The sequence below is a fragment of the Protopterus annectens genome, chromosome 4.part0 (assembly GCF_019279795.1).
Source record: "Protopterus annectens isolate FY-2018-M chromosome 4.part0, PAN1.0, whole genome shotgun sequence".
In the NCBI taxonomy this organism is placed as follows: domain Eukaryota; kingdom Metazoa; phylum Chordata; order Ceratodontiformes; family Protopteridae; genus Protopterus; species Protopterus annectens.
In genome coordinates, this window is record NC_056733.1 from 1,998,370,586 (window position 1) to 1,998,396,485 (window position 25,900).

General features: G+C 44.9%; 1 protein-coding gene across 1 annotated transcript in view; it reads right to left on the reverse strand.

Annotated features, from left to right (window-relative positions):
• KPNA4 (karyopherin subunit alpha 4) overlaps window positions 1-25,900 on the reverse strand; it is a 1,407,074-nt gene that overhangs the window by 634,293 nt on the left and 746,881 nt on the right. The window contains exons 9-10 of the mRNA XM_044069621.1: window positions 4,993-5,162; window positions 4,862-4,906 (exon numbers count right to left, since the gene is read on the reverse strand). Coding sequence (XP_043925556.1) covers window positions 4,862-4,906; window positions 4,993-5,162 — 215 coding nt within the window. The remainder of the gene's footprint in view (window positions 1-4,861; window positions 4,907-4,992; window positions 5,163-25,900) is intronic.

Sequence of the window (25,900 nt, forward strand, 5' to 3'; positions counted from 1 at the left end):
AAACTTACCAGGAGCCAGTAAAAAAAGCACCTCGCAAGCGAAAGCGGCAAACGAGATCTGGGTAGTCATCGCCTTGCATCATGGGATATAGGGTTGCCTCGAGCCGGTAAAATTAGCTCTCGAGCTTTAGTAAGTGGCCGAGTCGGAGCCGAGAATCGGCTCCGAACCCATCCAGCAAGAATGAAGGCGAGATTGACAACTTAACATTTTAGCTTTAACATGATCTGGCAAATTTTGCTCCTTAAGCCAAGCATGCCTTCTAAGAACAGACCCAGTGACAGCAGCCCTGCAAGATGCTTCAAAAGAGTCAAAAACCACATTGCAAAGTAAGTTTACCAACTTGTTCAGCAGAATGCATTAAATCCAGTAATTCTTTATTTTCAGCACAGTCATGAATCAACATAATTTTCTGTTTAAGTAGTCCCATAATATGTTGCTGATACTTTAACATACGAAATTGGCAGTTTAAGGCCCTAATGGCCAAAGTAGCAGAAGTGTATATCTTCTTACCCCCATCTGTCCAAGGCCCTGGAATTTTTATCAGAGGGGTTAGGGTTTTTGGCAGTAGTAGCCTTAATACCTTTAGGTCCCTGGAAAATGGTCTCTGGGTCCGCAGTAGGATTCTTGAAAAGGAACTTGAGAGTCAGGTACTCTAATACCCGTCAGGTTTCCTGGGAGCCGGAGGTAAAGTGTCTGGGGCCAGGCTAGATTCAAAGAAGGCATCTACAATGTCCAGGACAGGAGGGAAAGCTAAAGGCCTGTGTTGAGGAAGGAGTAAGAATTGCCTAAGCCTCTTTTTGGAGTCAGAGTAATCTTGGCTTTTCCAGCAGAAATGCTCCCTAAGAAAAATATTCTGGAGGGGAAGCAGAGGGAATGGGGTCCTCTGCATCAGAATCCTCATAGGTTGATAACGGCAAATCCTGGTAATCGGAAGAAACAGTAATTTCAGAATTCTGATCAGAAGAATCAGAAGGAAAATCAATTCTAGGTCTCTCAGAGGGAGAAGGCTGGCTTCCCCTAATTAAGGTATTAAGGTCTTCAGCCATTCTTAACATTTGTTTTTTTAGGCATGTGGGCCTGACCATGCGGTTTGGACGTCGGTTTTCTAGGTGTGGGTCAAGGTTTAGGCCTTAAAGAAGATAGCGTCAGTTTGAAATGCAAGGCCGTAGGCCTGAATACACCCTCAGAAACCAATGCCTGCACAGCGGCTCCAGACCCATCCAAGGTAGAGACATCAGCAGGTTCCATAGTCGAAGAAGCATCTCGCGGCATACCGGACTCCAAATGGGTCTCAGTAAAGGCCTGCGAATCTGAAGTATTGGGTATCAGGGGCTGTGAAAGTGCCTCACTGAGTACCGGCGAACTGGCAACTAGCTTAACGGAAGCGTCGTCGGCAGCTTTGGACCTATGCGGTCTGTCTTTATCTTTACGTTTTTTCGGAATGTCAGTAGTCAGATGGCTTACCGAAGCCATTTCTGGATAATTAAACAGAGTACCGAAATAGTTTGCTGCAAAAAAGGACAGACGACGAATAGTTCGAGGATTGAATAAGGCACAAAACCGACAGTGAGGGACGTTGTGGTCTGGGCCTAAGCAAGGAATGCAGTACGAATGAAAATCTTTATGAGGTATTTGCTTTCCACAGGTAATACAATTGTTAACTTTTACTGACATCAGTTTAGAGCAAGAAAAAGGATCCCCAACGAGGGTATTTAACTTTTTTGAAGACTTCTGTTCTGAAACTCGAAAACGAAAATTTCAGGAGTCGGCCGACCGGCACTTGCGAACTGTTTTAGGCACCGCGCGGCAAGAAAGACTGATGTAATGGTGTCGGCTGCATGCTTTATACCCCTGACTACCTGATATCATGGAAGAAGAGACAGCATCTGACGCAGGACCCAAGACTTTGATATTCAGGCCGGCTGAGTGATACCTGCAGGCAAGATAACCCAAATGTAATGATTGCAACAGTGAAACACGAAGAACATCTAGTGTGACAGTCTGTAAACAAACTAGTGTGACAGTCTGTAATCGACATTTTTTGACTACAGCAGTCACACTTTTTAAATCCTGACTATTTTGTTTTTTTTTTCTTTTTTGATGCTTCGACATCCTGAATAACAAAGTTTAGTAAGAAAAAGGACAAATACCACACTAAACATGTCTAAAGCAGAAGAACTATAACAGAATGCTAACAGAAAAAAAACATAAAGCACACCGACGAAAAACTTTTTTTTTTTTCAATAAGGGGGGAGAGAGAGAGAAATTCCTCTAAGTTACACGGAATTCCTCTATAGAGGGAAACACACCCATACAGAGTAAGGGAAGCAACCCTCTAGATTAAACGGGCCAGAGAGAGCCCTCTAACTTAAAACGGGTCTCTCTGGGGAAGCAGGAACAACACAACTACACTAACGGGATGGGGTAGGCCGGAAACACTAGTCGCACATATGGAAACCAAAATGAAGATAAAAAACCTACTTTGAAAGTTGTACAAGAAAAAATATTCTACTTAGCCAATAAGCCAGCAGAAAGTCCTCTCGATCGCTTGAGTGGCAAACAAGATCTAGGTATCTTACCTGGTGCATCAAGGGATAGGGGTTAGCCTTGAGCTAGTGGAAGCTCTCAAGCTTTTGTATTAAGCAGAGTCGGAACTGATGCTTTGTTCCGAACCCAACCAGCAATAAGTACAGAGAGATAGGACAACATAACATTGACAGATTCAGTGAGACAGTTCAAAGTATAAAATACATACCAAACGTCCCCCAATTTTTCATAAAAAATTAAAAGAAATCGGAAACATACGATTAGAAACCACATAAAACAAACAGTTTTAGACAAGAAATAATGCATAAACTTATGAAAAATCTTGTCAGAAATATTTAACATACATAAAGGCACTAAAATTGTGATTTAAATAAAAAAAAATCACTAGAGTGCTGTAATCCTGCTCAATCACCTCAGCTAATCCTAACCCAAAAGAAAAAACTATTACCGTCTTCCTGTCAAAACTTCAAAATGAAGCTTTTAATCAACAGAAACAAGTGCTATTAACTCAGTGCTCTAGAAGCATAACGTAATGAGAGGAACTGTAGTAAAATGTCCTTAGTACAGAAACTCAAACATTCATAAATGGCCATAAACCCCCTTTGAATGGATAAAAAATATCAAGAAACTCCGCTTATAACAGTATAAGCCTTGTACTGTACTGGCAAAGTAAAAACCCAAGCACATACAAACCTAACAGTAACAGCAATAAAATACAGCATTCAAGCACTGATAGAAAAAGCAGGGGGAGGAAAAAAAGGGTTTCTTACCTGAACTCAGCAGCTGAAGAGATCTGCTGTAAGGCTCGACTTCCAAGAGATCTTTCGTTTACTATGAACCTAGTAAACTGAGAAAGGGTCCTGTCTGTGGGTTTTTAAGGAAGTCCCTGTACTGCCAGGTGATAGGTCCATCACACCCACAGACAGACAGGTGACGGGACTCTGGGTTTTGATAGACTGCCAGAGAAGGTAAGCAGGGCACTACTACCTGAATGCCAGTAAGGCAGTGTGTTTGTTGATCATGTCATCTTCATTGTCAGTTCTTTGGAGTCTACCAGCTTTAAAAAACAAAGTGGACACAACCAGTGAAGGAAGGAGAATGACTCATTCAAGTGTCCACTTGACCAGTGAAGGAGAATCTCTCACCAACTTCCGGAAGTCTAAACATATCAAGTTTCTGCAGCACACGAGTTCTTTGGTCTTACTGACAGAACTGACAATGCTACGTTCCTTTCAGGAGCTCTCACAACACAACTGTCAGTTAACACAGGAAAGCTCATTTTACAGGCAACATGTCACTTGGCAAGTATTCCCTAACTGATATCAGAAATACTAAATTTATAACAAAGATTTAAAGAAACTTTAGTCATTCAGGACCGCCCAAGTGCAGCCTAAACGAAATTACAAATGTCAGCTCACGAGAGAAATGTAGTGCAAATAAATTCAGCGATATTAAATAATAACTTAAAAAAATAACAACACATAAGACATGCAAGAGGTAGTTCACATTACATAAAACACATTCAATACCCATTATCCAGTGATAAATACCCACCACCAAGTCCCTACAATGTTAAGATAGAGAATAAAAAGAAACTACTGAATAAGCAGCTGTTTAGTTACCGTATTGCACTTGTTAACCTTAGACATGACTCAGTATAGCCATCATATTGCATAACAGTAATGCTGGCGGTAATTGCTCAGAGCAACAAGATTAAAAGAATACACTACATCTGAGATAAGCACCAAAAACAAGAACAGAAATTAAAAATTCAATGCATTTTGTTGTTATGAACAGCATGGCATAAGGTGCTGACAAAAGATGATGGTATTAACCTTTAGAATTAGGACTGCTGTTAAACGAAGGATACAGCAACAAAAATGAGAGAGAGGAGGACTTCTATTTTAACGGACATCAAGTTTGCAGTACGATGCAATGACAAGTCTAACTGGTAACTTGCACAATTCAAATATTTATAGCATCTCTAAATTTTTGTGCGCTATACACTTTTTGTTGAAGTGCCTTCTAGAAGCATTGACACTATGACCATTATTCCATTAGGTGTAAGCTGCAGGGAACAGACACTTTTCAACATAAAGTGAAAGAAAAGACATTCTAAATGCTACTTAACGTGCACACCTACAGCCTAATATTTTCAGGTGTACTGCCTTCCCAAACCCCAATTAGGGACCTCTGGATTTTGATTTTTAACTGTTTTCTATGTTTGATTAAACATGCAGTGAAAAAAAAAACAGACAAAGGTAGAAGACTAAAACTGCAAAACAACTGCTTGTTTTAAAGACAAAATACTTACATTCACATCTGTGTGATGAATAAGAACACAAAGGGCTGGAAGAATCTAAAATACAAAATGAACATGTCACTGGAAAATTTATGAAATACTTGTAAGGAAAAATGTATTCAAAATCTGTAGGAAAAGCTTACCTCCTGAATAGTCTCCATTGGTGGGGGTGGATCTTTATGACGACATAAATTAACCATTACCCAAGTAACGTTTCTTAAAAAAGTAATAGGAATTGAGGGGCTGATGAAGGAGAGTAAAGGCTTAACCACACCAAGGCCAATAACATAATCTCTGCACTGTGGTCCATCTCCTGCAACACAACAAATATAAAAATCACATCCTGAACAGTTCAACAATGACTTGTAATATAATTAACTGCCAGAATGTTACAAACAGGCCAGAATATAGGTGATTGACAATTACAAAAAAACTAATGCTGTCGCATTCAGGGACTTGTGTGTGCCTTCTTTAATAAATTACTACATCAGAAAACTAGTGTTGGCTCAGATGTCTCACACTTAGCCCTGACAGCTGATAAACAAGACACAAACAGGAAGACTAAAAGCAGAAGTTATGTACCTACCATAATGTTCCACCTGTGTTATCAATCTTCAGTCTTCCTCAAAGAATGTGTTCAGATCCGATCCGTAAGATCTGACTCAGCAGATGCTAAAACTCGCAGCTACCAGATGTTTCAAGCTTCCCTTACCCACAATGCACACTGCTAATTACCTCAGATCTTGTTTGCAGCTACATTAGCATAGAAGGATGAAGAGAATTACAGAAAGCCATATCCAGTCATATCTACATATAAAATGTACCTATTTAGAGACTAAGTAAATACTCATTCCTCCAGAAGTCATGGACAGGGGTTGGTGGGACGGGAGTCTAAGAATGAAGATAAACAATGCAGATGGAGCATTATGGTGAGTACATAACTTCTTTACCTGATTATGTCAATCTTCATTCTATCCTCAATGAATGGAACAGCGTCCCTAGCTACTTGTATCCAGGGTTCACTCAAGGAAGGATATTCCTGAGCACCACAGAACCAAATTATGCCCTACCTTTAATTATTTATTTTACATTTGTTTACCGGGATAGTCCAACTGGACACGTCCATTTACAGCAGAGGCCCGGGGAGAAAAGCTCCACATTCAGTACAGAAAAACAAATAGTTGAACAATATAATATGATCATTTATACAGAAGCAAAAACATTAATAAGATAAAAATACAACTTCTGATACAAAAAAAAAAATTTGACACTAGATAAAAAAAATACAATTTCAATACAGAAATTGACACTAGATAAGCATTACAACTGACTATAGAGACAGAGACTACTTAGAAATTTAGTGCAAGTTTAGCATGAGTTAGTATAACTATTAGAAACTTGAGCAGAAAATAAAATTCCTGATACTGTAGAAAAATTACAGTAGGTTCATAGGTAGGAACTACGCTCTCTGCCCGAGGGCATTTACAAGCCTAGTCAGAGTGTGTCAGCTTTCGCCGCCCCATTGATTATAGGTTCATAGGTAGGTAACTAGGCTATCTGCCCGAGGGCATTTATAAGCCTAGCCAGAGGTAAAATTGGATATGAAGTTATCTGGGGTAGTCGAAACAGTGAAGGTTAGGGTAATGCATGGACAGCCACAAATTCATTAAGTGTAATTTAAGTGAGTTTTTGAACAGCGTAATAGTGGAGGCAGAAGATAAAGCAGGGGGAAGGTTATTCCAGGATCTAGCTAACTTGTAATGTGTGATCAATGTATGAGGAGTAGCCCATGTTGCTGCTGCACAATCATCATCCACAGACATCCAAAGTAGCCACAGATCTAGCAGAGTGTGCTTTCAATGGGTGTGTACAAGATACTCAATTTAGCACATACAAAGGAGATGCAATCTGTCAACCACTTTGACAGTAACTTTCAAAATCGATTTTCACAATTTTGGTCCAGAGAAGGTAACAAATAGCTGGTCTGCTTTTCTGATTTTTTTATGTTCTATGCAGACAGAATCGCAATTGTCTATGAACATCCAGTAAATGTTAAGATACAGTCTCCTTTGCTGGCAAACTTAAAAAAAAAAAAAAAAAACACTGGCAAATTGATGATACTATTGATGCTGGATTCTAACACCACCTTTGGAAGAAAGGGTGACCTTATGTACCAACCTGTTCCATCTTTGTGGAAAACCAAGTAAGGAGGTTTAGTAGATGGTGCTTGGATCTCCAAAATTCTTCCTATGGAAGTGATGCTAACCAAGAAAATAGTATTCCATGAAAGATATTTAAGGTCACATGTAGCTGCCGGTTCAAAGGAAGGTTGTGCAAGACTGAAGCATCAAATTTAGGCCCCATGGAGTGCAAGGTTTTTAAAAGGAGGCTTTAGGAATAGCCTTTTTAACAAGGTCTTGCTCAATTTGTGAAAAGCTATGGGTTCGCCATTCAATCCTGTATGGTAATTTGAAATTGCTGCTAGCTGTACCTTAATGGTTGGAGTACTAGCACCATTTTGAAAAAGGTGAATAAGGAAATCTAAAATGTGATTAATGGAGGCTGAAAATGGGTCAACTTTATGCTGCTGAGCCCAAAAGGCAAACCTTTTCCATTTACTTGAATAGGTTTTCCTTATTGAGGGTTTCTGGGAAAACAGAATTATGTATTGGACAGGTGATAAGAACATAGACTGTCTGGCTACTAAGGGAATTGGAGAAGCCAAGCAGTCATCTGGAGGTGTGATATATCCGGGAGTGACAAGCCTGCCGGGTGAGCCAGGAGGTCTCTAATGGTCACAGGCAACCAGTAAATGGTTCATCTCCCAGGCCCATGCTTACACTAATCAAGAGTAGCAGAACTCAGAGATTTGGGATGCAAAGCTACGCTTAAAAAGGCCATTGTGGTCGTTAGCCTAGTAAATGCCTATGAACCTATGAAGTCAGATCTAATCTCCATGGTGGTCGAACCAGGTGAGGCCATAGGAAGTAGAACCAAATCTGTTGAGGCCAATAGGGGGGGGGGGTAATGAGGATCACCGTGCTCTTTGACCTGGCACCTTTCTGCAGAACGTTTGGAATCAAAGGGGTTGGTAGGAAGCCATAAAGAAGACTGGGGGGGGGGGGGTAATCGTGACATACAGCATCCCTTGGTGACTGCCCCGTGCGGGAATCAGGGCAAAGTAGTTGCTGCCCTTGTTTGGGAGAGAGAGAGGCAAAAAAACATTATGTCCATGGCAGACAAGGTCTTTCCATCTTTCTCATACCTGGACATCGTTTTCCTTCACCTTAGGGCTAAAAAGGGTAGTTCTGTCAAAGGGAGCATTAACAAAATTGGACTTAAACAGCTCCACAAAATCACACAAGTGCATCCAGGCAAACCTCCTCATGGAAATACCTGAACCTGCAACTCTTGAGGTTCCTTTCCGGATGTTGGAAAAGTACCGTTTTGTACCTACCATAAATGTAGATGTTCGAGTGCTAATACAGCTGCAGTCATAACAGATGGGTTCTCCTGCCGTCAGGCGGGTCCTCGGTCGGCCGAATTCCAATGTCTAGGTCTGGCGTCGGTTGTCGTCGCTTCTTCCCTGACGTCAGTGCGACAGGGGTATAAAGGAACCAGCCAACGCCATTTTCTTCAGTTTTTCTTGCCCCAGATGTCAGGTGCCTCCAGAAGGAAGGCAATACATACATTTGTGTAATAATGCAGTGCAATATAATCAAAATACAGTAGTTGCAAGCAAATACATCATAAATGAATACCCCAATCAGGTTGTATGAGGATGTGCTAGCCTATAGGCCTGTCCCAAGAGGGGAAGGAGGGAGGGAAACCTGGACTGCAGCTGTATTAGCACTCGAACATCTACATTTATGGTAGGTACAAAACTGTACTATGTTCATCGTGCATACAGCTGCAGTCATAACAGATGGGTAGAATCCCAAAGCTAAGAAAGGGGTGGTAGGCACTAGGTGGAACTAGGATGAGCCAGAATGCCCTGCAAGACTGCAGTGGCAAAGCCTGCTCTAGATTTGGAGTATAATGGTAGGTTGTAGTGCTTGGAGAAGGTATGCACAGAACTCCAAGTGGCTGCTTCCAAAATATCCTTGGTAGGGACTCCTCTGAGAAAGGCTGCAGAGGTGGCTGTGGCCCTGGTGGAATGAGTTCTAATGCCTGTAGGTACAGTTTTGCCATGAAAGGAATAGCAAAAGCGTATGCAGTGGGCTATCCATTTTGAGATTGTCTGTTTGGAAATTGGCTTTCCTTGAGCTCCTACCGCATAGGCCACAAAGAGCTGTTCTGATTTTCTGAAAGGCTTTGTTCTGTCCAAATAATAACGTAGTTGTCTGTGGATGTCCAAGGAATGTAGTAATCTCTCCCCTTTGTTTTGCGGATTAGGATAAAAAGTAGGTAAATGTATGGCCTGATTTAAAGCTACCCTGGATACCACTTTAGGCATAAAGGACGGGTTGGTTCGTAAGGAAACTCTGTCCTGATGGAAGATGATAAAAGGCTGGACAGCCATGAGAGCCTGTAGTTCTGAAATTCTACGAGATGATGTGATAGCCAGAAGGAAAGCTGTTTTCCAGGACAAATATTACAAATCTGATGAGGCAGCTGGCTCAAAGGGAGGCAAGGTCAGTTTTTCCAGAATGAAATTAAGATCCCAAGCAGGTATTGGTTGTTTCCTTGGAGGTCTTAAATTCTTAGCCCCTCTGAGGAACTGTCTTAAGAGAGGGTGAGAGAATAAAGGTGGATCAGTGTTGTATTCTGCAGAAATGGCTGAGGCATGGATTTTGATGGAGGAGAAAGAAAGTCCACTGTTTAGCAGTTCAGCCAAATATTGTAGTATTTGAGGTAAATTCAGTTTTCCAGGGTCCTGGCCCTTTTTCTCATTCCAGACACAAAACGCTTTCCATTTTGGAGTAAGCTTTTCTAGTTGATGGCCTTCTGGCCTCCACAATGACATCCTGCACCTCCTTGGAGAGTAGGGCCTGCTGTGATGCTAAGGAATCTTCCATGCGGCTAGATTGAGTGTTTTTAGCTGACTGTGAAGAGTTTTGAAGCTGTGCCGAGTCAGAAGAAGAGGCATTAGAGGCAGGGTCCATGGTGGGGAATGGGTCAGGCTCCTCAGGAGTGGGTACCAGTGTTGCCTTGGCCAGTCCGGAGCAATGAGGATCATCTTTGGTCTGTCTGCTCTGGTCTTCAATAGAACTTTGGGCAGCAGAGGAAGAGGTGGGAAGGCATAAACTGTCATTGATGTCCAACTGAAAGAGAGAGCGTCCACTCTCCAGGCCTTTGGATGGAAGATCCTTGAGCAGAATTTTGTCAATTGATGATTTTTGTGGGAGGCAAAGAGATCTATGTCTGGCCTTCCCCATTCTTGGATTATTTCTGTAAACTTTTGGATGCAACTTCCATTCGTGTGGATCTGTCATATTCCTGCTTAGGTTGTCTGCCAGCATGTTTTCCTTGCCTGGCAAGTACTGTGCTTGTAGTTCCATTTGTAAGTCCATGGCCATGTTCCAAAGTGACATGGCCAGTCTGCATAGGGGGTAAGAATGTGTTCCTCCCTGCTTGTTTATGTACCACATAACTGTGGTGTTGTCCGTTCTTATCAATAGTTGACCTGGTTGTAGAAGGTCCTTGAAAGCTATAGTAGCATTTATTACTGCTAGCATTTCTTTTTGATTGATGTAAAGATGCTTTTCTTTTTGGGACCATTTGCCCTGAATGCACCGATCTGTCATGTGCTCCCCCCCAGGCATATTCCGAGGCGTCTGTTGTGATGACTTGATTTGCTTGAGGCTTGCTGAATGGAAGACCTGTGTTTGTTTGACATGCTTGAGCCCACCACAGAAATTCCTTTTGCAGACATGGAATTAGTGGTATTATTGTTTCCAAACTGTGGCTGTGTTGAGACCATATGTTTTTCAGGTACCACTGTAGTTTCCTCATATGCAGCTTTGCACATGGGATTAGTAAGATGCAAGATGCCATGAATCCCAGAGCCTGCAGGATTTTCCTTGCAGTCAGCCTGGTGCAATTTGCTAGTGTTCTGAAGTATTGAATTAGTTGCCCCTGCTTCTCTGGCGTGAGGTAGGCCATCTGGGTGTTTGTGTCCAAATTGGCACCCAGGAAAATTATCTTCCGAGAGGGTATTAGCCTTGATTTCTTTTGTTGACTGTGTATCCCAGAGAGTTCAATAACATTATTACATAAGCCAGATGTTTCAGAAGAATGTGTTTGCTGTCCGCTTGGATCAGGCAGTCGTCCAAATAGGGATGTATTTGTATCCCTTGAAGTCTGCAGTAGGCAATTACTGATGCCAGGCATTTCGTGAATACTCTGGGCGCAGTAGATAAGCCAAAGGGCAATGCAGAGAATTGATAATGGGTTGAACCTGCAAGAAAGCTGAGGTACCTTCTGCAATTTTGTCTGATTGGGACATGCAGGTATGCCTCCTTGAGGTCCAATGTTACCAGCCAAGACTCCTTGCCCAGCATGGGAAGAAGTTTGGTACGAGTAGGAATGTGTTTAGGATGGATAGATCCAAAATAGGTCTCCAATCTTTTCCCTTCCTTGGCACCAGAAATAGCCTGGAATAAAAACCTTGACCTTGTTCGTGCGTAGGTACCTCTTGAATAGCTTTCATGTTTATGAGATCTGTAATTTGCCTTTGTGCCTCTGCCCTTTGATTGTGTAGCAGGTTTGGCATGCCTCTCATTTTTGGAAGGGTGTGAAAATGGAATTTGTAGCCTCTGTTTATAATGTCCAGGATCCATTTGTCCTTTGTGACAATATGCCAATTTTTTGAAAATAATGCCAGCTTTCCTCCTAAGGGGGCTGCCATTTGAGACCTGGTTGGCATGCAAAGGGGAAAGTCATTGGGTTTGCTTTCTGAAAGATTGCGAGTTGAACCTGTAGAAATTCTTTCACAGTTTGCATTGATTTAGCCTTTTCCTCCATTTTCCTTAATACTTCCTCAGCATTAGCACCAAATAGTACATCCTTTTGAAGAGGGGCGTCTAGTAATTTAGCTTTGACATGATCAGGCAAGGCTTGTTCCTTGAGCCAGGCCTGCCTACGTATGACTGATCCTGTAACAGCAGCTCTACATGAGGCCTCTAGAGCATCAAAACCACATTGTAAGGTATGCTTACCCACTTGTTCTGCACTATGCATCAAAACCTGCAGCTCCTTCAAGTCTGGTTGTTCAGGTTGTGACATTTTACTTTTCAATTGTGATAACAAAAACTGTTGGTATTTTAACATATGAAACTGACAGTTTAAGGCCCTCATGGATAAGGTAGCAGAGGTATATACCTTTTTTCCCCACCTTTCTAAGGATCTGGAATCTCTCTCGGAAGGCAATGGATTTTTAGCAATGGAGGCCTTAACTCCCTTGGGGCCCTGTGAGATGGTCTCTGGGTCAGCAGCATGGCTTTTGTATAGAAATTGGTGTGAGTCAGGGACCCTGTAGTACCTGTCAGGCTTAACTGGAGCTGGAGGTAGAGAGTCCGGGTTAAGGCAGGCCTCCGAGTAAACATCATCTAGGATGTCCAAGACAGGAGGTATAGCCAGAGGCCTGTGCTGAGGAAGCAAGAGAAATTCCCTGAGCCTTTTCTTGGAATCTGAATAATCCTGGCCTTCCCAGTGGAAGTGTTCCCTTAAGGTATGCAAAGTTTCCCCAAATGAGTAATCCTCAGGGGGGGGTCTTCAAAAAGGGGAGTAAGAATGTTCCTGATCATCACAGTGCTCTGAAATAATGGAGCCCTGATCAGAGGAGGGGGAATATTCCTCCACTCTAGACCTTTTGTCCGGAGGGGGCTGAGAACCTCTGATAAGAGTAATTAAATCCTCAGCCATTTTAAGCATCTGTTTCTTAGGCATGGGGCCTGGAGATGGGCCCTGTGCAGCTGGTCTCTTAGAGTGCATGGTTGCTTTAGACTTTGTGAAAGCCTTGATGGAGAAAGAAGAGGAAGGTCTGAAGATGCCTTGAGTGGAGGTGGACCTGTCCACATTCTGAGTTTCAACGCCAAGAGTGGCTTCGGTATCTGTAGTCGGGGTGTGGGCCGAGGAGCCTGCGACCTTGGGCACAGGAGACACCGTCAAAGAAAGGTCGTCGGTAGTCAGGGGCTGCGTAGGCGCCTCGCTGAGAAACGGACCACGTGTAGTCGGCTTTGGCGTGGTGTCGGTAGAGGCCGCGGACCTCGTGTGTCGGTCCTTGTCTTTGCGTTTTTTAGACAAAACCGGAGTCGGAGTATCTGACTACATAGTATAGTTAAATGCTTTCCCAAAATAATGCTGGGCTTAACTCCCGACGCTTAATAGTACGTTTGTTGAATGTAGCACAAAAGCGACAGACCGAGACGTCGTGGTCTGGGCCTAAACAAGGTATGCAGAGGGAATGGAAATCCTTATGCGGTATTTGCTTCCCACAAGAAATACAATTATTAACTTTGTCTGACATCGGTCTGAGGCAAGAAAAGTTTCCAACGGGTACTTAGCTTTCAAGAAGACTTCGGTTTCCAAATTTTCGTAATCTCAGGAGCTGGCCGACCGGCACTTGCGAACTGCTTCTGCTTCGGGCACCGCGTGGCAAGAAAGATTGAAGAAAATGGCGTCGGCTGGTTCCTTTATACCCCTGTCGCACTGACGTCAGGGAAGAAGCGACGACAACCGACGCCGGACCTAGACTTTGGAATTCGGCCGACCGAGGACCCGCCTGACGGCAGGAGAACCCATCTGTTATGACTGCAGCTGTATGCACGATGAACATCTAGCCTCATGGAACTATTGGATACTGCCTGTTGGGTTGCCAACTGGTTACTGAATATTTAACCTCTGCAGAGACTGTTCCTGAGAGAGCATTTGATAATACCTTGATCAAATTTCTCTCCTCTGAAGTCTAACAAAATGTGCCAGACAGTGCAGCGACCACAAGGCAAAGGTCGCTGAAGCAAAGACACGCTTCCCTAGTCTGTCCATCACCCGTGACTCCCTGGTGGGGGAATGGAACTCTCGACAGCTAGTTCCTTTGCAGCTGCCACAATGACCACGGCATCAACTGGAACCCCTTTCCCCCAAAACTGTCTGTCCACATGTGGCACTATTATCCTGAACGGTCTCTGATGTACAGGTTCTATGGAGTCAGGCTTCTTCCGTGCCCTCCTAGATATTAAGTCCACAAGCTTGTTGGCGCGAGGAATCACCCAGGAAGTAGAGGGCCTGTACCGAAAGCCTCTAGCAGAATGGATTCTTCCTGCATAGGGGTGGGAGATGTCCAGCCACCTCTGTTTCACGATTTCTAGGATGTCTCTGAAGAGAACATCTTCAGAAGGGGAACGTGGAAACCCTGTGCCATCGTCAAAACCTGCGTCTTCGGTGATGGACTCCTGTGGGGAGTCTAGTTGCTTCCTCTTGCATGTCCTTTTCTTGAGTATTTCCACAGTGGGATGTTCTAGGGAAGTCTCAGAAAAGGAAATAAAAATTCCCGGGGAGGGAACCTGAGGTTTTGGTACAGAATGTCCCCATGGAGAGAGTTGAGGCTCCAAGTGCAAGAGCATCATGGTGGAACAGGTAGGATCAGAAAGTGATGGTCAGGACTACTGAGGCAACAAACACTCTCTTTGCATCTTCGAAGGCAGAGCTCAAAGGAGCCAGAGAGAGGCTCAGATGGCACTGCCTCCATGGAGGAAGCCAAAGCCGAACAGTCCAGTGCTGAGGCACCAAGGAACAGAGACTGCTCCAAAATACTTCAGAGCTGAATGTTGCACCCCAGACTCAGCAGCTGGGCTTTGGCTCCAAGAGCTCTCTGGATCTGAAAAGACTGGAGGTCTCAGAGACTATGTCAGATCCAAAGATATAGAGATCCTTGGATCAGAGACGGACAGATTCAGAAACGGAGATCCTGAAGCTCTAAGACAAAAGATGGCGTTACAGGAGGAACTTGCAGGGGTGGTGTGGTGGAAGGTCGGGCACCCAGAGTAGTAGGTGCCAAGGGAAAACCAATCTAACCCAGTGCCGAAAGATCTTCCTCACTCGCCGCATCTTTTTCTGTTAGACTTCTGGAAGAATGCTGGTCTCTGCAAAACAGGTGATGGAAGCTCGACAGGTACTGGGTCAACCGACGGAGAACATCTAGCACAAGGACAATACTGAGTCTCCGAAGGCTGTGTATGATCCAAACATGTCTGATCCAACTTGGATTACGCCGGATCCAAACTAGTTGCTTTAGAAGTCACAGAAACAGAGGAAGAAGTTGGACCCAAAATTTTTATCTTTTTCTGATTTCTTTTCCAGATACGAGTCTGAGGAAGATTTTGACAAGGTGGAAGGCTTCAACTTTGGAGACGGGGATATAGCTTCTCCAAAAGAGGAAGGGAGGAGACCTTCTCATATCTGCTTACTTTTACGTTCTGTTAAAGCTCGTGGATTAAATCCGTGGCAAATTAAGCAATCTTCCTGTAAGCATAATGAAAGTGAGTGTGCACCTGAGAGCAGCAACTTATGCCCACATTTGGGACATTTCTTGAAACCCTTTGGTTTGTCAGTCATCATGCAATATATATTTCAACAACAACATGCGAAAATTCTTAAGATAAAAAACAATCTAAAAGTAGTAGCCAACTCTTTTTTCTTGTTTTTTTTTTTATTTATTTATTACAGGATGGAAAAACAGAGGAATACCACCAACGGTATGAAGAACTACGACCAGGTCATAAGGGAAGGGAGATACTAATTATAGCATCTAGCAGTACCAAGTATGAAAAGGAAGCAAAAAATACAGCAGTAGCAGTACAAGAAATAATTACAACATTCAAGATAGTAGAACAGAAAGGAAGGCAAGGAAATACCAACACTGCTATGTCAGAAATACGACTCGTAAGGGCAAGGGAGAATAAGGAGCAGAGATCTTAAATCACAAACACTAAAGACTAAACACGCTAAACACTATGGTACAGAAAAAAAATGTTTAATAAAAGGAATTAAGACAAAAAAAACTTTTAGTTATGTACTCACCATAACTTCAGATGTTTGGGATCCATCTCGCCTACATTCTGAATGATGGGTTCGGAGCCGATCCCTCGCGACTCGCACGCTTATGCCAAAGAGCGAAGTCTCTTACTGGCTGAGCTTACCATATCCCAGGATGCACCACTACCAGTCCCCCAGATCTAGTTTGTCCGCATACATGCACACATGCATACCCTGCTTATATAACATCGTCAGATGAAACAAGATAAAACAGTAGAACTCAAAACCGTTCAATCTCTTCTGATCTCCAAGGCAGGGGAAGGAGGGTGGTAGGAATGTAGGCGAGATGGATCCCAAACATCTGAAGTTATGGTGAGTACATAACTAAAAGATGTTATGTGATCCTATCTCGCCTACATTCTGAATGATGGGACAGCCCCTAGCACCTGAATCCTGGGTGGCTCACTGGAAAACACTCCTGAGTACCGTGGAACCAAATGAAGCTCGTCCTCTAGATGCCACATCCAATTTGTAGTGGGAAATGAAAGTGCGGATTGGACCAAGTAGCCGCAGCACAGATTTCCGATATAGCGAGCTTGGAATGAAAAGCTATAGAAGTAGCCATAGCTCTGGCAGAATGAGCCTTGATAGATGTTGTAAGTTGCTTATTCGAAGAAGAATAAGTCTGAGTTATGCAATCTCTGATCCATTTTGAGATAGTAGCTTTTGTGATGGTTTGGCCCAGTTTATTATCTGAGAAGGACACAAACAACTGGTCTAACTTACGAAGTTGCTGAGTCCTGTCTAAATAGAAGCGTAACTGCCTGTGAACATCCAATTTATGAAGAGTGTATTCTGCTTCATTGGAGAATTTTGGGAAGAAAACGGTAGCTCTAGAGATTGTTGTAGGCAGAAACTAGAACAGACCTTTGGGACAAAGGATGGATTAGGCCTAAGTGATACTCTATCCTTGTGGAAAATCAAGTACGGTGGCTTAATAGACAGGGCTTGAAGCTCTGAAACTCTTCTTGCCAAGTAATTGCAACTAAGAAGGCAGTTTTCCAAGACAGATATTTTAACTCGCATGTAGCAGCCGGTTCAAAGGGGAGATGTTAATGCGCCAAGCACCAAATCAAGATCCCACGGAGGTGCAGGATGAAAAATTGGTGGTCTTAATAGGTTCGCACCTTTAATGAAAGTTTTGCATAGTCTGCTGCTCATCAAAGGAGGATCCATGGATTCGTGGAATTTAGAAATAGCCGCTAGTTGGACTTTAATAGTTGAGACGGAAGATCCCTGATTAAACAAGGATGTTAAAAATTTCAAGACCTCTGGGACAGGAGCAGTGATAGGGTCTAAGCCCTTGAGTTGAGCCCAGATAGCAAACCTCTTCCACTTACTAAGGTACAATTTGTTAGTGGTGGGTTTGTGGGCAAGATAAAATGTGAACCACTTCGGTCTAGAGTGTGCCTTCTAACTAAAGTCGGAAGTGGAGGAGCCAAGCTGTCAATTTCAAAGATTGAAGGGACTGATGTCAAGTCCCGACTGATGGATTAGCAAGTCCGAATCAGGTCTAAAGTCCACGGATCGTCCACTGCATGCTTCTTCAGGTAGGGAAACCACACCTGACGAGGCCAGTACGGGCAATCAGAATCATTGAAGACCCCAGTTGAGAGGCTTTTGAATAACTCTGGGAAGAAGCGGAATGGGAGGAAAGGCATAAAGTAGCCCTGTTGGCCAAGGTTGTGCTAGAGCATCCATGGCTGGTACTCCTGATGTGGGATCAAGGAGAAGAACCTTTGGCACTTGGTGTTTAATGGAGTTGCAAATAGGTCGCAGCACGCGCCCCCATCTCCTGAAAACCTGAGCTGCTACGGTGTGGTTTAGAGACCACTCGTGAGGAGAGAGAATTGTCCTGCTCAATTTGTCTGCCAATATATTTGACTTTCCGGGATGTGGGTCGCTACCAAGAAGCGGTTGGTAGCTACAGCCCATTCCCACACTCTCATGGCCTCTCTGCAAAGGGGTATGATCTGGTCCCTCCTTGTTTGTTCAGATACCAAACCACCGACATGTTGTCTGTGTGGATGGCGATGATGCCCTGAGGAAGAAACTTGTGTAAGGCTTGTAGGGATAGAAGTACAGCCCTCATCTCCAACACATTGATGTGGAGAAGAGCTTCGTCTGGAAGCCAGGAGCCCTGAACTAGCCTGCCCAGACAATGCCCCCACCCTATCTGGGAGGCATCTGTCGTCAGGGTAACCACTGGAGAGGGAAGAACAAAGGGTTTCCTTGATCCAAATTGGATGTCTGAAGCCACCAGCGAAGGTCCCTTTGCATATATCCGTAATCATGATGTGATGATTGAGGGAAGATCCTGAAAGGACCATTGCGTTGACAATAGCCACTGAAGAATCCTCATGTGCAATCTTGCCAGAGGGACTAAAAGAACCGTGGCAGACATTGAGCCTAGAACTTGTAGAACCATCCTGGCTGGGGCTTTGGATCTCGAGATCAGAGCTTGAACTTGGCCCTGTAAAGTTTGGATCCTTTCGCAGGAAGAAAGACGCATCAATCTTGAGTCTATCTCTGCTCCTATGAACTTTATGCTGAGAGGGCAGCAAGACAGACTTTGACCAATTGAATGTAATCCCCAGGGTAACACCCAGGAGATGGTGGCTTTGAGGTTGTCCATTAGTAGATGCCTGGTGGTGGCAGTCAGGAGCCAGTCGTCCAGATAGGGAAACACTTGGAATCCAAGACTTCTCAGGTGAGCCGTCACTACTGCCAAACACTTGGTGAACACCCTGGGGGCTGTGGTGAGACCAAAGGGCAGAGCAAAATTGGTAATGACTGACTCCCAGGCTGAAGCGCAGATACCTCCTGGACGCCTGATGTATCGGTATGTGATAATAGGCGTCCTTGAGGTCTATGGAGCACATCCAAACATCCTTCTCCAACAATGGGAGAATGGATTGTAACGTGACCATTCGGAATTTGGATTTCGTGACGGATTGGTTCAGTCTGCTGAGATCCAATATTGGTCTCAGGTCCCCTGTCTTTTTTGGCACTAAAAAGAACCTGGAGTAATTTCCTGATCCGATCTGGTCTGTGGGGACCGGTTGGATGACTCCTTTTTCTAGCAGCTTTAAAGCTTCTGCGGCTGCCATTTCCCTTTGACTGGGTGTAACCTCCGGCAATGATCCGAAGCACCCATCTGTCCTGAGTGATTGACTCCCAGGCTTTTAGGTGCTTGGCAAAACGACACCCGACTGGCTCCGGAGCAGCACAGCCGGGCAATCCCTCATGACGTGTGGGAGGCTGAAGAGCCACGAAAGGACTCGCGGTCTCCAGAATTGCGGGGCCCTCTGCCGCCTCTGGGACGGCGTCTCCCTGAAAAAATTTCCCCGTCCTCTGCCTCTGGAAGGGGATTCTTCCTGCTGTTGGGAGAAAAACTTACGGGATTTGTGGAACCACATTTTCCCCCCTCCTTTAGCCTTGGGGTAAGGCCGAAAGGGAGTGGAATAACGGGCACCTACGGCAGATAAAGTTTTTCCCTCTTGCTCACAGCGGGTAAGGGTGTCTTTAACCTTGGGTCCAAACAAGGAGGACCCATCAAAGGGAGCGTCGGCGAAGGAAGACTTGAAGGCCTCCGCAAACTGACACAAACGGAGCCAGGCTTGTCTCCGTAGAGCCACGCCTGTGCCTGCCGCTCTACCCGCCCCTTCGGCCGCATAGGAAATGAGCCTCATGGACGAGTTAGAAATTGACGTAAGGATAGCCAACTGAGAGCTAACCGACTGGGCTAGCTGCTCAGGTAGGTTACCCGAGAGGGAATCTGACAACTCCTTGACCAGATCCCTCTGAAGCCTGGTAAAATGTGCCAAATAATTCAGAGACCTTAAAGTAAAGGCCGCTGAAGTCAGGGTGCGCTTCCCGTACCTGTCCATACTCCTAGACTCCTTATTAGGAGGATGGATGGACGTTGAAGCCTCTGCCACGTCCTGTTGTGTAGCAGATGCCACCACCATGGCAAGACAAAAATTTATTTGGACGAGAAGGGACTGGTTCCACGGTATCTGGATGTTCCCACGCCCTTCGACAAACTAAATCCAGAAGCTCGTCGAAGGGCGGAGACACCCAGGAGGCGGAGGGCTGAGCCCCAAAGGCCTTGAGGAGCACTGACTCGTCAGTAGAGGGGGGTTTGGATATCCAGCCGCCTCGTTGTTTGAGGATCTCTAAGATGTCTGCAAAGGAGACATCATCCGAGGACGACTGGGACCCTCTGCATCATCCAGATCAGTGTCTGAAGTAATAGACTGGGAGTCCACGTGCTTCCTCTTGCACGATCTCTTCCTTGGGGTTCCTCCAAGACAGCTCAGAAGAACCCTCAGGAGGAGGGAACCCCACTGGGGTAACCTCAGGCCCCAGGGCTCCACTGACTACGGACAGGGGAACTGCCAAAGACCCAGTCTCCACTCCTAGGAAGGTGCCGGTAAAGCCGGGAGATGGCCAAGAGGACTTGGCCAAGGCACTCCTCATGGCTCTGAAAGCCGGACCCCAGAATCCTGGGAGTGTCCGTCCCCTGAGCCGTGATAGTCGACGGAAGACCCGCAGTCAAGCACCTAGGGGAGGCTCGAACCGAAAGCATAGGTCCCAAACATCACCCCGGTCCAGCCGAAGACGTCCAGACAAACTCGGACCAAGGCCTGGTTGGAGTAAGGGTCGGAGCCGACCCTGAGATCTCCATCGGCTCCAACAGCACCTGCTCCGGAGCCAAGCAGTCGGAGGAGGAATGGCAATGGGTGGGCCAAGGTCATCGGCTCGAAGCCAACTGGGTTGGAACCAAACAAATTTTGGAAGACTGGGGACTGGAACAGTCTTTGGGGCACCCTGTCTATATCAGAATCTGACATCCTCAAGACCGAGAGGAAACAGAACGGGTCCGAGATGGCCTCTCCAACGGCCCCAAAGGGCTAGGGGACCGGCTCCGAGGCGACTCGATGAGTATCGGCGCCGAGGAATACACACACCAGATTCCATCGGTGCCGAGGTGGACTTCGCCGAGGAGGAAGTGTCTGAGCGGCAACCTTGTCGGCTCCGAGCAGTGGAGCCGAAGATGACCCGCCTCGATGCCCCAGCTATCGGCTCCGAAGCCAGAGGAGTCGATACTGGTGGCATCGAGGCAGACTGTTCACCTCGGCTCCAAGTCCTTGGAGCCAAGGAGAGGCCTGCCTTTGTTTCTTAGCGATCGGATCCGACGGACTGGTCGGAGCCGACGCCTTTCTTTTGGCTGGAGAAGGAGAGGATGCCAAAGCTTCTTCGAAAGAAGGTTTAATTAATCCCTTAAGAATTAATTTATTTTTCCTCTCCTGGAGAACCCTTGAGGAAAAAGCGTGACATACACTACATGATTCCTGTAAATGCTTTGCCCTAAGCAATACACACATAGCGAGTGATCGTCCGTGATGGACATTTTGAAGCTACATTTTACACATTTCTTGAAGCCCGAAGGCCTAGGATTCTGAGACATTATAGAAATTTTCAAAAAGTAACTGTAAAGAACACTGGTGACAGACCTATAATAGGCTTACAGTTTACACTCGCAATACTCTGAGTTAGTTAAACACAGCACAAACTCTGTAAATGTAACAATTTCTCTCAGTAGTTCCTCTTTACGGAAGAGAAATATAAGTGAAACAGAACCGAAGTCACCTACAAATAAAAGACCGGAAAGGCCTTCTAGACAAGAGGTACTCCTAGTCCACACTCACAACACAAGAATTCACCAAGTGAATTTTGTCAAACACACTCAAAACACAAGAATAGCTGTTAAAACAGCTTTTTGTAGAGAATGAAGAAAATCCTGACAGAAAAACTAGTGAAATAATCACTACTTAACTCAGCCAGCTCGAGACCACGTCTTCACTTGTTAGCGGCAAACGAGATCTGGGGGACTGGTAGTGGTGCATCCTGGGATATGGTAAGCTCAGCCAGTAAGAGACTTCGCTCTTTGGCATAAGCGTGCCGAGTCGGAGCCGAGGGATCGGCTCCGAACCCATCATTCAGAATGTAGGCGAGATAGGATCACATAACATCTTTTCTTATCCAATACAGCTCGAGAAAAACTGGTACACCATTACCTGTCAGTTAGAAGCGGAAAACGATATTTGAGGTAACTGGCAAGGTGCACTGTGGGTAAGGAAGAAGCTCGAGAGATCTGGTGGCTGCGAGCTTTATCATCGGCCAAACTGGATCCAAACCCATTCATTGAGGACAGAAGATTGACAACATCAGATTGTATGCCTCGTTTTTTTTTTTTGACATTTCACAACCAATACCACTTGCCTCATTCTTGGGAGACTTGCATGACTGCCAGATGGTACTGCTGTGTGCAGTTAATCTGGAACTACTGTGACTGAACTTTGTTAAAGTAGCAGAAAAAAAGTACAGTTCTGTCATCAACTTACTATACTTACAGATGCTACAGTGCAGTCATTGCTGCACTCAACTTCATAGATCTTTGTCAAAGGCAAAACTCCTACTTCTGCAAAAGATTCTGAGTCCAGCATCTACCTTCCCCAATCCCCCACCCATCGTTAACCTTACATCTCCTGATGTCTTTATGCACTGACATAAAGGCATATGTACTATTACCTTCTGTTATTTTTTGCCCCCAACCAAGAGGTAGTAAGACAGTACAGGATGCTTGCCTGGGAAAGGAAATGCATTACTGACAGACCTCTCAACCTCCCTAAGCTGCAAGAGAATAGGGCCAGACAGCTTGTATGAAAGAGAGAGAAAGGAGGGGAAGGAACCAAGCTAGATCCCCACACACCACTTCCATGCACTAGGTTGTGAAAAGGAAGGTTGGGAAAAGTACAGTTGTGTACACTTACCATAAATGTAGATATTCGGGTGTATTCGCTGTTGCAGTCCTAATATATGGGTTATCTGGCTCCCGGTAGCTCTCAGTCGGCTAGAACATGAGAGTCATGACATCGGCTATAAAACTGATGTCAGAACGTCAGGTATAAAACAAGGTAGCCAATGCCATTTCCTCAGTTTTTCTTGCCTTAAATGTCAGGAGCCCCCAAAAGAAGGTTAACCCAGGAAGGAAACACCCTGGAAACATGCCATCCAAAAAATAAAATATGTAGTCTGTGCCTTAGGAAAAAAGGGGGCAATGGAGGGTGGGAAACCAGGACTGCAACAATGAATACACTCGAACATCTACATTTATGGTAAGAATACACAACTGTACTATGTTCTTCGTGTTTCACTGTTGCAGTCCTAACATATGGGTTGATTCCCAAAGCCCAGGAAAAAAGCAAAGGGGGGAGGAAGAATCACAGATTAAGGGTTGGTAAGGAGGCCTTGCAAAACTGCAGAGGGAAAACCAGCCCTGGATTTAGAAAACAAAGGTAGACTAATGCTTTGTGAAAGTATGGACAAAAGACCAAGTAAGCTGCTTCTAGAATGTCCTTAGTAGGCAGACCTCTCAGAAAAGCTGCAGAGGTAGAAGCTGCTCTAGTAGAATGGGTCCTAATACCCCTGAGGGAGAACCTTGCCATGCTGCAGGTAACAAAAGTGAATACAATGAGCAATCCATTTGGAGATGGTTTGTTTCGAAATAGCTTTACCCTGAGCCCCTGACCAACAACTGGTCAGGCTTACGAAAGTGTTTAAGTAAAATCTCAGCTGTCTATGCACATCAAGAGAGTGCAGAATCCTTTCCCCTTTATTCTGGGGATTACTGAAAAAGGTAGGCAGGTGAATAGACTGGTTAAGGGTCAGACTGGATACCACCTTAGGCATAAAGGAGGGATTAGTTCTCAGGGAAACCCGATCTGCATGAAAAATAATGAAAGGTTCAACTGCCATTAAGACTTGCAGCACCGAAACCATTCTGGCAAAAGTAATAGCCAAAAGAAAAGCAGTCTTCCAGGAGAGAAATTTTAAATCTGCAGAGGCAGCTGGTTCAAAGGAGGTAGAGTAAGCTTCTCAAAGACAAAATTAAGATCCCAAGCAGGCGTAGGAGCTCTTCTGGGAGGTCTAAGACTGCTAGCTCCCCCCTCAAGGGCTGCTTCAACAAGGTGTGAGAAAAAATGGGTTGCTCAAAAGAACAAGGAGCAGAAATTGCTGAAGCATGAATTCTGACTGAAGAAAAGCAAAGTCCACCATTAAGCAAGCCTGCTAGGTAATCAAGAATGAGGGAAACAGAAGCATTAGAAGAGTCTTCTCCTTTAGCCTACATCCAAGAACAAAATCTCTTCCATTTATCTGCATAGGATTTCCTGGTGCTAGGCCTCCTGGCTTCATGAAGAACTTCAACCACCTGCTGGGAAAGATTTAAAGCATTAGCCAGGCAGTTAAATGCAGAGTTTGAAGATTAGGATGAAGAAACTTCACCCCTTCCTGAAGCAACAGATCTGGTACCAGGGGAAGACGCCAAGGCTGAGCTTGGAAAGGCTGCAAAGAAGGGGATACCAATGCTGCCTGGACCAATCTGGTGCTATAAGAATAGCCTTTGGTTTCTTGTCCCTTATCTTCAGCAGCACTCTGGGAAGAAGAGCCAGAGGAGGGTAGGCATAAATTGAGACTGGTGCAGAAGGTTGGAAGGAGATGATTGGTGTGAGAGGAGAAAAGATCCACTTGTGGAGTGCCCCAATGCTGAATGATGTGATGGAAAATTATCTTGTTTAGCTGCCACTAGTGAGGATCCAGAACATGTCTGCTCAACTGATCCGCCAAGGAGTTTAGCCTCCCTGGAAGATACTTGACTATTGGATGTATGCCCATGGAAGCAGCTAACGACCATAGTCTCATGCTTTGTCTGCACAAGGGGTAAGAGTGAGTCTCCCCTACTTGTTGATGTACCACATGACTGTGGTATTGTCTGTCCTGATCAGAAGAGTCCCAGGGTAGAGTAAGCCCTTGAAAGCCAGCAAGGCCTGCTGCACTGCCATCAATTCTTTTAAGTTTATGTGCAGATGAATGTGCCCAGTGATCCAACTCCCCTGCATACCACTGCCTTCCAGATATGCCCCCCATGCATAATCTGAAGAGTCTGTGGTTAGAGTCTGGCTGGCAAGTGGTGGGCAGAAAGGCAGACCCTTGTTCTGAGAACAGGCTGCTGCTCACCAGACAAACTCCATTTGTAGACAGGGAATTAGGGGAAGAATCAAGTCTAAGTCCTGTGTGTGTTGACACCAAAGGTTCTTGAGGTACCATTGAAGTTCTCATATGCAGCCTTGCATATGGGATCATCAGAATGCATGACGCCATGAACCCCAGTGCTTGCAGGAATTGCCTTGCAGAGAGCTGGGTCATGCTTGCCAAGTTCTTGAAGTAAGCCAAAAGATCTTCTTGTTTCTCTTGAGGGAGGAATACCATCTGGGTGGCTGTATTCAGACTCGCTCCCAGGAAAACAATCTCCCTTGTAGGAATCAACTTTGACTTCTTTTCGCTAAGAGTGCAACCCAAAGAGGTGAGAATGTTCTTCACAAAGTCCAATTTTAGTTGTTCTGGGGAGTTTGCTTGAATGAGACAGTCGTCCAGGTAATGACAAATTTGAATGTTTCTCTGCTTGCAAACAGCAATGGCTGGTGCCAGGCACTTCGTGTAAAACTCTGGGAGCAGTAGATAAGCCAAAGGGCAGTGCAGAGAATTGGAAGTGTTGCTCCCCAGCCATGAAACGAAGGAACTGCCTGCAACCTTCCCTTACTGGGATGTACAGATAAACCCTCCTTGAGATCCAAAGTTACTAGCTATGAATCCTTGTCCAGCATTGGCAGTAACTGTTGAAGAGTGAGCATCTTGAACTTGGGAATCACCAGAAAAGTGTTTAGAATAGCCAGATCCAGAATAGGGCGCCAGGAGCCCCCTTTTGTTTCAGTACCAGAAAAAGTCTTTAACAAAAACCTAAGCCTGCTTGATTTGCAGTAAAGTACAGTTGTGTACCTACCACAAATGTAGACGTTCGAGTGTATTCACTGTTGCAGTCATTACACTTGGGTTATCCTGCTGGCAGGCTACCCGCAGTCGGCCAGAATTCCAAAGTCTAGGTCCAGC